Source organism: Danio rerio, chromosome 14 (genome assembly GCF_049306965.1).
Source record: "Danio rerio strain Tuebingen ecotype United States chromosome 14, GRCz12tu, whole genome shotgun sequence".
Classification (NCBI taxonomy): domain Eukaryota; kingdom Metazoa; phylum Chordata; class Actinopteri; order Cypriniformes; family Danionidae; genus Danio; species Danio rerio.
Window position 1 is genome coordinate 36,231,495 of NC_133189.1, and position 16,425 is coordinate 36,247,919.

The 16,425-nt window shown below is 33.2% G+C and overlaps 2 protein-coding genes across 2 annotated transcripts in view; one reads left to right on the forward strand and one right to left on the reverse strand.

Moving 5' to 3' along the window:
* The window catches only part of map7d3 (MAP7 domain containing 3), a 49,623-nt gene extending 42,026 nt beyond the window's left edge, over positions 1 to 7,597 (reverse strand). Inside the window, exon 1 of the mRNA XM_001922471.8 lies at positions 7,536 to 7,597. Within this exon, the coding sequence (XP_001922506.3) occupies positions 7,536 to 7,581 (46 nt within the window). The 5' untranslated portion in view covers positions 7,582 to 7,597. The remainder of the gene's footprint in view (positions 1 to 7,535) is intronic.
* A 5,801-nt stretch (positions 7,598 to 13,398) lies between these two features.
* The window catches only part of adgrg4a (adhesion G protein-coupled receptor G4a), a 30,878-nt gene continuing 27,851 nt past the window's right edge, over positions 13,399 to 16,425 (forward strand). Inside the window, exons 1-4 of the mRNA XM_021481193.3 lie at positions 13,399 to 13,540; positions 13,731 to 13,810; positions 15,560 to 16,171; positions 16,293 to 16,384. Of these exons, the coding sequence (XP_021336868.2) occupies positions 13,738 to 13,810; positions 15,560 to 16,171; positions 16,293 to 16,384 (777 nt within the window). The 5' untranslated portion in view covers positions 13,399 to 13,540; positions 13,731 to 13,737. The remainder of the gene's footprint in view (positions 13,541 to 13,730; positions 13,811 to 15,559; positions 16,172 to 16,292; positions 16,385 to 16,425) is intronic.

Sequence of the window (16,425 nt, forward strand, 5' to 3'; positions counted from 1 at the left end):
AACTATGATGAGAAGATGTGTCTGAAGAGCACTCAGGCCATAGTCCGTCAGAATCATTGAATATGCAAACACCATCTGAGTCATACTCTGAAGCTCACACTGTGGCCTCTGCGACACACGGCATGCAAATCAACACCGGCCCTACAATGGACAAACACAATGAGACATTATCTAGGCCTCGCACATACAGTTATAATGTAAAGACAATGGAGGAAAGCCCAAGCTGACCTTAATCTGTTCCTTAGTTCAACTGCAATTAGTCTGCATGCTCTTTATAGGCCAATAAAATATGTTTCAATGCAACAGACAAACACAGACATCTGTGCTTTGCAAGCAGCTGCTAAGTCTTTACTGCTATCTTGGAAAGGAAATAAGGCAGCTATTGATGAGCACACAGCAAACAACAGGGCTGGTAGCTGAATAAATGGGTCAAAATAGACAAAAAAAGCTTTTTAAGAACAACATTAGAACACAACACGCTCTCAAAAAGTTTGATGAGATGCAAAAAAAACTAGGGGTTGTTCAAATTTTGCTGATTTCTGGAATTCTCTCATGGAAAAAGAACTATTCCCTTGAGACTAACGCATCTCATCTTTTATAAGAAAAATGCCACGTTGAAAATGCAAAATCGCACAACTTAAGATCTTATAGCTAAATCGAAGTGTGCAGGTTCTGTGAAATGAAATGTTCATTAGTCATTCAAATATTTGCTAAAATGATAAACCGCAACCTGCAATAATTAACTGATTAACATTACCAAAAAAAAGCTATATCATGATATATATTGTTATCAGGATATAGGATCACTTATATCAAGATATGAGATTTTTGTCATGACGCCCAGCCCTACTTTGTATACATTTTGATTACTTTAAGCACTTGTGATAATTAGACAGACTTCTATTCTTATTAGATTGAATTGAAAAATGATGGTGAGCAAAAGGGAGAATGTGAGCAGTGTTGAAAAAAAAGTTAAATAAAAGTCCCACCTCTAACACATCTGCTAATCAAAACTTATCCATCAATGCTGATATTTAAAAAGTATCCTCTACATAAAATAAATATTTGTCTGAAGAAAACAATGCATTGCACTGCATTGATGTATTTAAGACACTCAAGATTTTGCTGATATGCAACTGCCATAGACACCAATCAAAGATCTTTATTTCTTTCGATATTTAAACATCTACTGACCACTGATGATTGAGCATTAACATGCTATTTTGAGAAAAAACACTCACACTAATAAATACAGACACGGGTTTCATCATCCCTACTGACAAGCTGCCTCGTTCAAACTGTCAGATGACAAGATGGGCTGTTTGACAAACCCTCATTCACTCAGTCTGACAGAACACAAAGAACGGTTATACAAATAGCAACAGTGTGCTCTCTATGTACTGCCATGCACATCCAAGAAGAGCCAGCAGTCAGGGAGAGTCAGCGCTCAGTGGGGTCCTGTTACCGTTTGCCTCACTCTCTTTCTCTTTTGCTGCAGTAGGAGACTTTTATTGGGACAACAGGAAGTGCTCTAGGGCAGATGCCTGGGGAGGAACGTGCCTGCACTGTCCAAAAATGTGTATCTGAACAGAAGACAGAGCTATGATTTTACATAAACATACAGAAAGACATATTTTCCAAATCGTTTTATTGATGAGTTGCCTAAATAACTAATTGGTCTTAAAGAAATAATAGATTGGATTTGTGTTTACCTGAACCTGGCCGGGCACTGCCACACCTTTTAGCATTAGCGGTGGCATTTAAAAGTGATGAGTTAAAAATATCCAACATTTCTGTAAAGGCATGTTAAACCATACAGATATAATAAACAACAGCATACTGATTAATTGAACGCATCAATACATATGACACAAGTCAAGATGATCTAGCTGACTACACAGTGACTGCTTGGTTAACACAACCCTATCTCTATCCACAATGCAGTTCTTGAACAGGATTAGTGTGGACACTTGGGCTATGTAAGCTTGAGCTATTTCAAGAGACAGCATGGTAATGATGACGTGCGAACAGTAGGTCACTCTTGCTTCCGATAGGCTAATGAACGCATCAACACCACCTCTGGACTTTTAAGCAAGTGTAAATTGACATGTACACAACACATTTGCAGCAAAGGTTCATTGAAAACGCATCTTTTTTTAAAATGCAAGATTTGCAAACATTATGATGATAGTCACAGTTTAATGATTGATAAAGGTGTAATTTCACATGGTTCATTGCACAAAAGTGTTTAACCAATGGAAAATCATTTAACTAATAGATTTTGATATTTCCATCATATAAGTTTAATATTTGAGGCTTTTCTGACAAAAAGTTGTTCAGTTCACCTGATGGACTAACCACGAAAAATGAGTCATGATAAAAAGCTCAAAGATTTGTAGGATAAAGCAAAAATAAAACATCTGCTTGAATGAACATGTTTTTATCTCATATTTTGTTACTGTTAACACTATTGGTTAGGTAAACCACAGGCCATTATCACAGTATACAGTGCAGGTCCGTAACAATAATACCTTTTTTTGGATCAGTTCCCACCCAATAATTAGAAGTGGCCGTATTGTATCCTCACCCACATTACCTGTAATCATTGCACTGCTCTGCTGCATTCCACTACACAGCACTCTGACGTTAGAATGACAAAAAGATTTAAAAGTTACATTTTAGGGTGCTCTGCCTTAGCTTTCCAACAGTGCTTAATGCTAGCATGAGATGACAAATCAAAGCAGAAAGAGTTTAAAACTCACACAATCAGTGTGCTAAAGATCATTTGCCTCTCTCTGTTCCCCATGCTTTTCTGCCTGTAATACCATGTCCTATAGCATTAAATATAAACCCCCCTAAGATAGATTAAAAGAAAGAAAGAAAGAAAGATTAAGAAATCCTAAAAAAAATCTATGACTGTTGTTGAATAAACAGAAGATTTAACTTTTATTCATTGTCTCAATGTGACTAATAATCACATGACTATGAAATAATCTCATGGAATGATTTATTTCAAACACTTGACTGAAGTTACGAAGTTAGAGTAAAATTGTACATTTTTTATTGAATGCAGTGTTTTCATGTGCTTTCAGATGTAGCAGCAACCAGACTCCCTAGTTTTTTGCGATTTTGTGTTTGCTCAATCCATGGCAAAATTACCAAAAAGTCTTACATTTTTTTGTGATCCTGCAAAATTCATAATTTAAACACAAAATAATCCGATTTTTTAAATCTCATAAAACATCCAATTCCAACCCATACAATTAAATCAGATTTATTTCAGTTTGCAATTAATTGTTTTACATGACTTATAGACGATGCATATGCCTCGCACATGATGTATTTCAGTGTCTCTCGAAATATGACTTCTCATCTGCGCCCTCACAATCATAACATTTCATGGAGGGGGGGCTGTGCAGCAAGCAGACATGGGTGAGGCACAAGTGATTTACACGTCAAGTCAATGCAAAAATGGGATTAGGCAATTTATGGTGCAAATTTGGCGTTTTGTGCTTTTGACGGTGAGGCAGTGGCGCAGTAGGTAGTGCTGTCCCCTCACAGCAAGAAGGTCGCTGGGTCGAACCTAGGCTCAGTTGGCGTTTTTGTGTGGAGTTTGCATGTTCTCCCTGCCTTCGCGTGGGTTTCCTCCGGGTGCTCCGGTTTCCCCCACAGTTCAAAGACATGCGGTACAGGTGAATTGGGTAGGCTAAATTGTCCGTAGTGTACGAGTGTGTATGTGAATGTGTGTGTGGATGTTTCCCAGAGATGGCTTGTGCCTGGAAGGGCATCCGCTGTGTAAAAACTTGCTGGATAAGTTGGCGGTTCATTCCGCTGTGGTGACCCCGAATTAATAAAGGGACTAAGCCGACAAGAAAATGTATGAATGAATGTGCTTTTGACTTGCTTTAGGCGACTGCAAAAGAAAGTGTGAGCAAACATCTATCAAATGGAGCAGTGGAACGGACAGAACAGCAAGTAGTTTACAATCATGGAGACTGGTTCAAAGATCCATGTCCAGAGTGAGGTACATGATGTCAGATGCTCCATGGAGCGAAATCTGAGAAAGAGAAAGTAAGATCGTGGATCGAAATAAGTTATACAACCTTCCTTTGGCTTAATCTCTTCCATTTTAGATCTGTTTTAGGTCTTGTTTTGGCAAGAGTCCAAAATAAAGAAGTTTTATTTTCATGATTAGAGTCATAGTAATCGTGTCAGATTGCACACCTAATAGGGATGTGCAATTAATCAAAAATCCGATTTCGATTTTGGCTTTTAACGATTATGAAAAACCATTAATCGAGATAAACGATTATTCCATCATGTACCGCCACCCTTCCAGTTGTACAGGTGTGAAAACTCTTTGCCTCTGCAAAGCTTAGTTCCACGTGAAAATGACTAAAAGCATGTGCTGTAATGTAACTTTTGCAGCACGGGATGCGCATCATTCATATTTTTAAAAGCGCAAAAGAGCATGTGCTGTTGTGTGTGTGTGCGCCGTGCTTAGCCTCTGACAGGTAGCATGTGTGTGAGTTTGCACGCGCGCCGCGCTTAGCCTCGGACAGCAGAGCACACACACATCTAACGCGATCTTAATGTGAGTGCTTTAATGGTCAAATACATGCACATTTGTGTCAGAGCGCGGTGTTTAGTGACTATTGATAATAACCCTCATTTGTGTAATAAACTAACAAGTTGAGAATCAAACGACATGTGAAAGAGAAACCATATCAGAGCCCCACCGTTCTTTAAGTGACAGCGTGCGATATACCTGCTGCTGCCAACTGTTTTTATTATTAATCAATAATAAAATCAAAAATACAGTGAAGATGCTTAAAGCACAGTTTAAACATAACAGATTTAATAACTCATCTCTAATAACTGATTTCTTTTATCTTTGCTATGACGACAGCACATTATATTTTACTAGACATTTTTCAAGATACTAGTATTCAGCTTAAAGTGACATTCAAAGGCTTAATTAGGGTAAATAGACAAGTCATAGTATAACAGTAGTTTCTTCTGCAGACAATCAAACATCTATATTGCTTAAAGGGGCTAATAATATCGAGCTATTAAAATAAGTTTCAAATTATTCAAACCTGCTTTTATTCTAGCTGAAATAAAACAAACAAGCCTTTTCCAGAAGAAAAAATATTATATGAAATACTGTAAAAAAAAAAAAAAACCTCTGTTAAAACATCATTTGGGAAATATTTATATATAAAAATAAATTCACAGGAGGACAAATAATTTTGAGTTCAACTGATAATCTTTTTGAATAATCGTGATTACAATTATGACCAAAATAATCGTGATTATGATTTTTCCCATAATCGAGCAGCCCTAACACCTAACATAGTAGGCTACCTAATACGATAAATAATATATTATATGAACATATTTATATTTATATATATTTTTATAGCAAAATTGTCCTCAAATTCCTGGGAATTACCACCACAAAATCAGTCCAAAAAAAAACTTCACCAAATAATTGTGAAAAACTAGAGGGTTTGAGGGCCCTAGTTCACCAGGAAGCAAAAACATCAGTGCTAATGGCTAAAAGAAAATCTTTATTACGGGTCGATAATAAAGCTTGAGCGATATTAAATGCAACATTTCAAAGCTTGTCAGTGAACCACGACTGTGTAGTAAACAATCTTACCTCTGATTTGATGTGTACAAAATCCAACGTAAAGCATTACCAGATTCATATTCTGTTTAAAACTAGATACCTTTCCTGTCATTTCCTAACCAATTCACTTCGAAAGTGTTGCAAAACATGCAAAAAAACAATGTAAATATGATTTAGTAGAAAGGCTGCCACAGGCATTTGACTGCCTCAGTACTTAAACAAATATCTCTAGAACTCGGCATACAACACCTGTAGGGCTGAAAAAAGGAATAATATATTTTGCTTCACAAATGTCTTCGACAGTGTATACTGGAGTCTTCAAAGTCTAAATGACTTTCAAATAACAACCAAGAGAGGAGAGGCACAGAGTAAGTAACAAGGAGAATTAAAGCCCTCATTCTGACAGCCTAGAATGATGAGCACGCCCTATAAACAAAGGTGCTACCAGTTTTAATATTGACTTATAACAAGCCTGGTGGATTACAAAAACAAAACAGCTCAATATCACATGACTCTAAAGAGTCATTATATTTTGTGCACTTCAATAATAACAACTTTTTTTAAATGCAAAGAATGCACTGGACACACACACAAAAAAATAAAAATAAATAAATAAATAGACCTTAAAACAGAGTTACTGGCATTCAAGCACTTGCAGGCTGCCTTGACCAAATATGTGAAGTTTCTGGACCACTAAACTCCACCCTACATTATGTCTGCATTGCCAGGATGCAGATCTCGATGTGAACCCACTTTGAGGTTTGTAACCACACTGTGACCTGCTTCTGACGATTCAATGAGCTCAATTCAATGAGCTTAACAACTATGAAAAATAATAAAATGGCACACAAAAAGCAGAAGTTCTCCAGGGCTGTTATGTTCCTTACACAACAGGCCTTAAAAACTTTTAACACTCTATGAAATTAACCACAGGCCAAAGTAAAAGCTAAGGTTACCAGTCTATTATTTACACAAGCTATACACAAAATCATTCCTCATTAGCAATGCAGACGAGCATGCAAAGCATGCATGTTTTCCCAGGAGGGAGGAACTAGTAAACAGAGTTTGGTTTGCTGCACATGACAACTGCAAAGATGCTGAATAATGAGATGGTTAAATAATCGGATGGTACAGCATCAGGTTATGAGTCCATCTGCAAGTGTAATGAGAGTCATATGTAGACATCCTGTTTAGCAATTACTGACCAAGATGGCCAACAGCATCCGCAAGTCAAACACTCATCAAACGACAGATACAGCTAAATATTTACTAAATATCCACTGATGCTGTTTACATGTACAGTTCAATAGCAAAAGCTAACTGTAATAACTAAAATCGATATAAGGTAATTATAGTTTACACAATGAATCATTTCGACATTAGTTTCACTATTGTTGCTAACGTTCAAATGGGAAGTGCATTTAGAACTCATTGACACACGTTTAAAGGAACATTTTAGGGTTTTATGGTGTATAATGTGAAATAATACACTATAAGTAGTAAACAAAACGACATGGAGATGAGATGGGATGATGATGTGTCCCTGTCAAGCGAGACATCACTTATATGAAAGCTCCATACAGACCCAACGGACACAACATAGCCTCAAAACCTCGTTAATTGATGCGACATGAGCATTAAACTCCACAAGACCAGACTAGAGAACAATCACAAACTTGTTGCCGGTTGCTGTAGTAAGTTTAGCAGTTAGCTGGCCGTTATCCGTCCATCTGAGCCCGCTAACTCTTTCCCCCTCAACCGCCTCAATGAAAGTAACGGATTTAAACCTTCGGCCGACCAAACAACCTCCAAACAAAGCCACAGCACTAAAGATGTGTCACATGACTGGACTGGGTAACGAGAACTTGCCAAAAGAAGTTGTAAATCATTGAATTCTTACCCATTTGCGCCCGCAACCCTTTGAGAGACGTTGCACCCTCCGCCATTTTTGCCGAAGTTTTTTCCCTGCTGTTTGGCGCTGACACATGAGAGGCGCGCGAGGACGCCACTGCTCTACCGGGTGCGCGCAGCAGCAGACACACGGCGACAGCGACATCTAGCGCCGCACTGCATACACTAAAAACTGCACTCAGAAGCCCTGGGACGCAGCGATGGCGTTTCAAATTGAATCCGCGAGGGGGTGCTAGAGAATGTCTGAAAACATATTTAGCTGTCATAGTTGACATCATGTATTTAATTTAGGAAACAACGTGTTGTCTTCATCATAATATAAAACGTAATATTATTGGACCTGCGAATGCCTTCAAAATGTTTAAATTGTTATTTTCATATATATATATATATATATATATATATATATATATATATATATATATATATATATATATATATATATATATATATATATATATATATATATATATATATATATATATATATATATTGTACAATAGTTTAGGCCTACATGGCTTTGATTGTTCTCTTCAAATATTTTTTGTAATTTTAGTAACATACTGTAGCACACAATTATTTTTATATTTGCTTTGCATATTGTTTTTTTTATTTGTATATTCATATATTTAAGTTTATTTATAACTTATATCACTAAATTTACCGAATGCATTTTAAAGTTCTCAATGCTAAACTCACTACTGACATCAAAGTTTGCATGTGTTTCACTCCATATCTAAATTTAAAAAGGCTTGAGTAAAAATAAATTAAGAATCTTTTTAAGTTTAATGGTATAATATATTTTGTTACTCAAAGAAACAGGTAGATTTTAATTTTAAGGATTTATGCTAAAAATTATACTTTAACTCTAGTATTTTATCATTGTGTCATTTTAATGTCACATTTTATTAAATTATTTATAGTATAAGTAATATTTTATTATGCGATATAATAATAATAATAATAATAATAATAATAATAATAATAATAATAGAGTAATAATAATAATAGTAATAATAATAATAATAATAATGATTATTATTATTATTATTATTACTATTATTATTATTATTATTATTTATTTTATTATTATTATTTATATTATTATTATTATGCTATACTATTATTATTATTATTCAAAATTTCTATTAAATTATAAGGTTCAAATACAGCATTTTAGTGACATATTAAGGTCTAATATTTGCTGGATTAGCTTGTCGGATGGTGATCATAACCACATATTTTGATGCAACAAAAAAAATTCCTACAATTTTGTCAAAGTGCTTCCCATACTGATTTACCATGAAGTGTTTATTTAGAAATGTGAGTTTAAACTGTAATTAATTCATGAGATTAGATTTTTAGATTAATCGTTTTGAATAAAAAGGATGAAAAATAATTATTCATTTATCATCATTAACAAAAACAATTAGGAATATGTTAAAACATATTAAAAACCAACTAAAACATATCGAAAACCGTAGCCTGTAGGGAAATAACAAACTGCACAACTCATTTCCTCAGTCAGAATTTTCAATTTGTCCTAAAGCCTTCTTCTATTAATTAATTTGACAGTTTTTGATGGCATACTGTCAAAAATGGGACAAATGAGCTTTTATAAGGGGCCAAATTCTGGACATTGTCAATGGGCAGGTGGGTCTTTCATATTATATATACAGCTGAAGTCAGAATTATTAGCCCCCCTTTGAATTTTTGTTTTCATTTTTAAATACTTTTCAAATGATGTTTAACAGAGCAAGGAAATTTTAACAGTATGTCTGATGATATTATTTCTTCTAGAGAAAGTCTTATTTTTTTATTTCGACTAAAATAAAAGCAGTCCATGGACATATATAGGTAAATTAAATAAGCTAAACTGAAAGTAGTGTATGTGTGTGAATGCAAGAGTGTATGAGTGTTTCCCAGTGTTGGGTTGTGGCAGGAAGGGCATCTGCTGCGTAAAACATATGCTAGATAAGTTAGTGGTTCATTCCGCTGTGGCGACCCCTGATTAATAAAGGGACTAAGCCGAAACATATATATATATATATATATATATATATATATGAAAACATTTTTTAAACATTCTACAAAAACTTTGTGTTCGAGCTAAGCATACTTTGCCAGTATGTGGAATGAGAAACTGACAGGATCAGCAATGTTGTGGTGGACTCCTCCCTTTAATAAAACACCACATACTCCCTTTGGCACCACTGCTTTCCAGCATGTGTCTGCTTCCTTCATTTTAGCCATAGCTTGAGGTCCCTTCATTCATTTTTTATAGCAGACTGGGCCTTGTATCAGTTACACACACTTAATAATGCATGCATGCTTGTGTTATTTAACACTTAGGCTACCGTAAGCAGGCATGAATGGATGACCTGTGAGGGAATGCTATGACTTCAGATATGGAGAACACAATATATGAATATCCTATAGAGAAACAACAGAGATACAATCTCAAGATCCTGTAACAAAAGCTGCCATCACTTATTCAGTGATCAGTGCAGTGCAAAGTAAAACTGGTTTCATAGACTTGCTTGACTTGAACTGAAATATATGCAAAGTAGGATTTTACAAGTGTGTATACTTCAGGAAATGTAGCAAACTTGAGCTTTGTTGTATTAGATGTAATTGAACCTCTATTTATTTGTGCCATGATTGAATTTCGACAACTGTTGTCACAACTTGTGCAGTATATATTGACTATTAATATTAGTAAATGTTGTTTTAAATTGAAATGAAGGGGAAAAATGAAAGTAAATGTGTTTTAAATATGAGGAAGCCGACATGTCACGCACCTTTAAAAAAATTGTCTTAAGAATTTAAAGCTTTCCTTGCTTGATGAAGCAGAATGATGTAATAATTTACAAGTTACAAAAGAAAATAACATCATTGAATGCCATTTTTATTGAAAACACTCAATGAAAATACTTATAGTGAAAAAAAATGGAGTGGAACTCAGGATTATTACAAGACTATTAACTTTATTGTCAAAAAAATGTATTATATTGCAATTAATGTCAATAAAGTTACATTGTATGGTTTATTAAACGGTCATACATGCAAAAGTGTCATTTCACCAAGTAAATTTGACACATTTTGACAAGAATCAAATACTGATCTACACTTTAAACACAAAAGTGTCTGTTTTTATACTTGCCCACAAACCTTATGTGTCTCATAGGAACACTATCATGTTCCATTCTTGAATTAATCATTTGAGCCAGTGATTCAATGATTCATTTACAAAGAGAGCCATTTGCCTTTTGGTGGGGTCTTATTTATGGACTCATAAAACAAAATGATACCAGCGCAAGAACACACTTATCAAAATCTCCAACTTAAAGTTTTAGACAAAAATCCCTGCAAAATACTGAGCCCATATACGCATGTGCCATGCATGCAAAAATAAGCCCCATATTACTTGCATATTTTGAGTTCTTATTGATGATTTCCAAAGAAAAACGATTCTGAAAAAAATACTGATGAAAAGCTTCTGTGAAATGAAAAGAAAGAGATATGGAAGAAAGAGGTGTGAATCTCACATATATGGGGACTCTTTTGTGTAATTGTGGTAAATTCTTTCAAGTTTCTTTTAAAACGCCTTGAATGGGACATTTTAAGGAAATTGTGAGGTAGAGGCTGAAACCTTCCTTTCCTCATACAGAGAGACAAAACCACAATATGATCAATCCTTTCTTTGAAACTATTTTGCCAACACTCCCTCTTAAGCAAGAACAAATACGTAAAATATTGAAGGTACATTAAAGAAACTGGAGCAGTCAGTGTTTCTGAGCTATTATCTTTCAGCATTATAATGCAGTTTTACAAATACATTATCTGTAACTTTGTGTTTTTCTTCTTTAAATCTTGAGATACAACTTATTAACATTTTTGCTTTGAAATTAATATGAGAAAATCACTTTGATTTTTTTAGATTTATTTTAAATTTGGACATGAAGATTTCCCTTTTAAACAATGTATAAATGAGATGAAAGTTTTCCCCCATTATTTCTAAACATCAGAAACCAAAAAGGGGAACCAAAAGTCCATTTAACTGAGTAAACTTTATTATTTAAATTTTGATTTATAAAACAAAAGAAATATAGACATTAGAGAGAAACCTGCCTTAGATACCATATTACATGCTAAAAGAAACTCATTTTACTTTTCCTTGAAATAGAAAAATGTAAAGTAGATCAACGTCATGTGTTTAAAATGAAGACCAGGATATTCATTAAAAAATATTAATATTTAGCATAAACAAGCTGTTTTAACTCTATAAAAGTTTAAAAATACAACTCTAATCTAAAATAAAAAAAAATAAAAAATAAAAACAACAGTGCTCAGCACATAATGGGCACAGATCTCTCTTTTAAATTAATATTTTCTATAGGAGAATTTACAATAATGTATTAGAGCATATTTTTTAGATTAGCTACTCAAAAATGTTTTTTGCTGCTTCTTCAAACAACATATTTAAAATGAGCTGAATCAACACAATTCTTGAGGTGTTTTGAGATAACTTAACTGTTTCATTTTCAGTTCACTTAAATTTGTAAATTCTATTAAGTTAACTTGATCTACTTGTGTTGAGATAACATAAATGAATTGTTTACAGTGTACCAAAGCCAAAACAAAAAAACTAAAGCTCACAGTCCAAATATTAGTAAATCCTAAATTTACAACCAAAATAATGTTTATGTTAAAATAATTAAATAAAAATTTTATAAACTTGAAAATCAATAGAAACATAAAAATATATCAATTTTAGTATTTGCAATACCTGTTTTGATTTTTAACATATTATCTTGTTATTTCTAAAGATGCAACCAAACTTTTATTTTAATAAATATATCTAATTAATAAAACTGTTTTGTTCACATTAAACTAAATTAGCTATATTCACTGAGAAATTGATAAAAATGTTAATTTTCCAAAGAGGGTCTACTCATTTATGCCAAGCATTGTATGTTCCAGCTTTAATTTAAAAACATGTATACCTTATGTTTATTATAATTATATAGTCATGTATTTAATATATTTATTATATTAATATTAAACATAAAACATTATGCATTAACCAAATCACAAATTGAAATAACTTTGACAGACATTCATATTATTTGGAACTAATAAAACATATAAATATATGCAAAATATTAGTAAATGTAAAAATCTGTCCAAGTTAGAGTTATGTAAGCTCAGAGAGAACTGCGGGTCTCAGACAGACAGCCGCTATAAAATCTAATTAGATGTGTTTGATGAGAGTGATCTGGAAGAACCCATCCTGATCTGAACACCTGAGAAAGAACATCACCAGACCTGTTTGCTTAAGATCTGAAACAACTTCCTGTTAAAATGCACCGAAAACACACACACAAATGGTCTTGTAATGAAATTATGAACACTTCCTCATACATGCACATGTGTAGGTTTACATGGCTTCACGTGCTATTGTTTTTGCTGTAGAATCAGCAGAAACAAATGCATTAAAAACCATATACCAATGTCAGACGTTTAGCAAGTCATCCATTTACTGTAGTATTTCATCACAACTTGCAGCATTAATTTTTAACCATGTACATTGCATGAGGCGTGTCTTCTCACACATTCATATCTGATAATCATCTCAAAACAATCAAAGATCACAATCAATTACAGCTCTGGGTCTCAGTGATGTGAGAAACATTCAGATTTATTAAAAGTAAGGGTTAAGCCAACTAGTTCGTCTTAAGATTAGCTGGTTCCGGATACTGTTCCTTATTGACCCATGTACGGATCTTTTTATGTTTATTACTGTCTTTATGATTAATAAATAACTTATCAACAAGAGGCTGGGCGTGGATTTAGTGTCTTGAGGAGAGGGCTTGTGCTTGATATATTTAGAGGACAGCGTACCCTGATTTACTCATTACATATCTTTGTTAAACTAACTGGCTTTTTGTGTTCTTTACCTGTTTTTCCGTTGTACAGACATGTCATAACACAGTAAGTAGAAATCTAAATCATGATAAGAAGATTGTTTAAAATGTGTCTTATCGGTTACATAAGATGGTAATATAATCAGTTTTTCTCTTTAAGTAAGGCTTGCTCATTTACCTCTCTTAAATGAAAATGAAATGAAAACTGTGGACATCAATATTTTTGTTTTTTTCCTGTTTATTTTTTATTTTTCTAGTTATATCATGATCACGTTTAAGAAATACCTGCCTGTGACTATTTATATGTGGATGTATGGATCCTCTTTCATATATGCAGGTATGATATTTCACATTATCAAAAATCTCCATTGCATTTCTTGTGTAAATATTTTTCTCTACAGCACTGGAAAACATTAAGACAGCAGTACATGTTATTACTATTTCTCTGGATTTTTGATTCATTTGTTTTTCAAATTTTCATATACTCTGAAATATAGACCATACATTTGTGGAAAAAATGTATTTTTTCAGTCATAAGATATAAATTTTAGTCATTAAACATTAGGGTATATATGCAAATATGTGTCTTACAGGTATTGGTGTTTGAGAAAAATACAATTTTTAGTTATTCTGTAAACTACTAATTTGAGATTAAGATTTCATCCAAATATGTATTAAAATGTTGTCATTCAAAGCTGTTTTGTGCAAAAATATTCAAACAAAATATTGGTTAAGTTAAGAAAAGTCAATATTTGGTGGAATAACCCCACATATCAATCACAGCAAATTATTGAGCTCTAAATGACATGATTTTTATATAGTTTATGAAATGCATTCAGAGCTTTGCAGCATAAAATACATATGATTGTTTTACTTAAATACAAATTTCAATATGAATTATTTATTTATATTTTTTCCTGTGTGTGTGTGTGTGTGCGTGCGTGTGTGTGTGCGTTTCTTTGTGTTAATTAAAATGTATTTACACATTTTTTCTAGTATTTTAAGTGTAAAAAAGAATATTTTTGCAATGAACCATGAAATGTAATATTATTTTATGATAGCAGCATATAGCTCATTGAATAATTATTTTTTTCTTATTTGAATTTTGAGGATTTTATAACAAAAATAAAATAAATAAATAAATAAATAAATAAACATTTACTTTTTTTTTTTTTTTAAAAACACATACTGGCAAATTCACAGAATCGATAATAATTTCAGCCTTGGTTTCTTATTTTTTGCCAGAGCTCTATAACCATGCATCCCTGTTTTCTTTGAGAAATGTAACTTCTATTACTTCTATTATTTGTTGGCTAATATAGCATGAGCCACACAAACTCTTTATATGAAAATAGATGCCTAATCTGTATTCTAACTTTCAGAATCATGGGGAAAAAAATGTTGTCACTCAGAGCTATTTTGTGCATAAAATAATAAAACAAAACATTGAATAATTTAGAAAAGTCAATATTTTGGGTGGAATAACCCCAGATATCAATCACTGCAAATGAATACACTTCTGACAAATGTCATTGATTGAAATTCAGCTCTAAATGACTTTTATAATAAATAAACAAACAATAAATAATAAATTAATTTTTAAATGGTTTATGAAAAGTATTCAGACATTTACAGAATACAATAAATACATTTGTTTTACTTAAACCCTTAATAAATCTTAGACCCTAGAAAATCAAATATAATACAGAACATTTATGCAATGGACAATGAAATGCAATTTTCTTTTATTATAGCAGCCCTTAATTCATTTAATATGAAGTTTATTTTCTTATTTCAATTTAGAAGATTTTCTAAAATAAAAAGCTTTAACTTTTATTCAAAACACATACAAGCAAATCTATAGAATCAATATTAATTTCAGCCTTGGTCTTGGTTTCTTATTGTTTGCAGAGCTATCCATATCCATGCTTTTCTGTTATTTTATTTTTTTAATTTTTTTGAGAAATGGCATTTAAGTTCTATTAATAAAAATTATACTATTTGTTGGCTTTTACAGCATGAAGTCATATTACTATATGAGCCACAGAGCTGAAAACAGATGCCTAATCTGTGTTCTAACTTTCAGAATCACTATGGGGGACAAAAAAGGCCTTTACAATCCGATCCTGCATTTGGCAGCTAAATGAAAATGTTATCATCCCCCCTTTAGAGGAACTGAGTGTTTGTGTCAACCTCATGAGAGTGCTCACAACTTCTGAATGGACTGCTTTTGACTACAAAGGTCCAGGACAGCAGCATGTGGAGCTCGGCTTGGCCGGAAACGGGGGCAATTTAAAAGCGTCCATTTTTGGAAAAGAATGGACAGTTGCATATGATCTTGCCAAAAACAACTGGCACGTGGTCTGTCTGACGTGGTCAAGTCACACCAGGCTTTTCCAGGTGATTGTTAATAATAGGAGTTTTGAATTTCCTTTGAATGAAACGTCACCTCGATATCTTGCCGCAAATGGTACACTGAGTTTGGGGGTTTCACATAGTTTTGTTGGAGGAAATATTGTTTTTGAGACGGGGAAAAACTTCCTTGGGGATATGAGTTTGTTCAGGATATGGAAAGAGCAGATGAGCGCATTACAACTGGCTGAATTTAGATGTGTGGATGGAAACATTGTGACTTGGAGAACTCAAGACTGGGACTATCAGAAGTGTCCATCATTACCAGACAACAGCTTGAAGTGTGGTAAGTGAAATTGCTTTTGTCTGCTATAAAGTGCAGGAAAAAATTTAATTAATGTTATATATAACAAATAATATTGTGTTGTAAGTGAACTCTAATTAACTGTATCTTTAACACATTTCAGAATCGTCAAAATATAAAATTCAAATGCATTTATCTATTACGCAAAACACCAATAATGACAACACTGATAGCCAGGAGATGGTTTTAAGCTGGGTAAGAGTCCACACATGCATATATAATATGTGTACATGAAA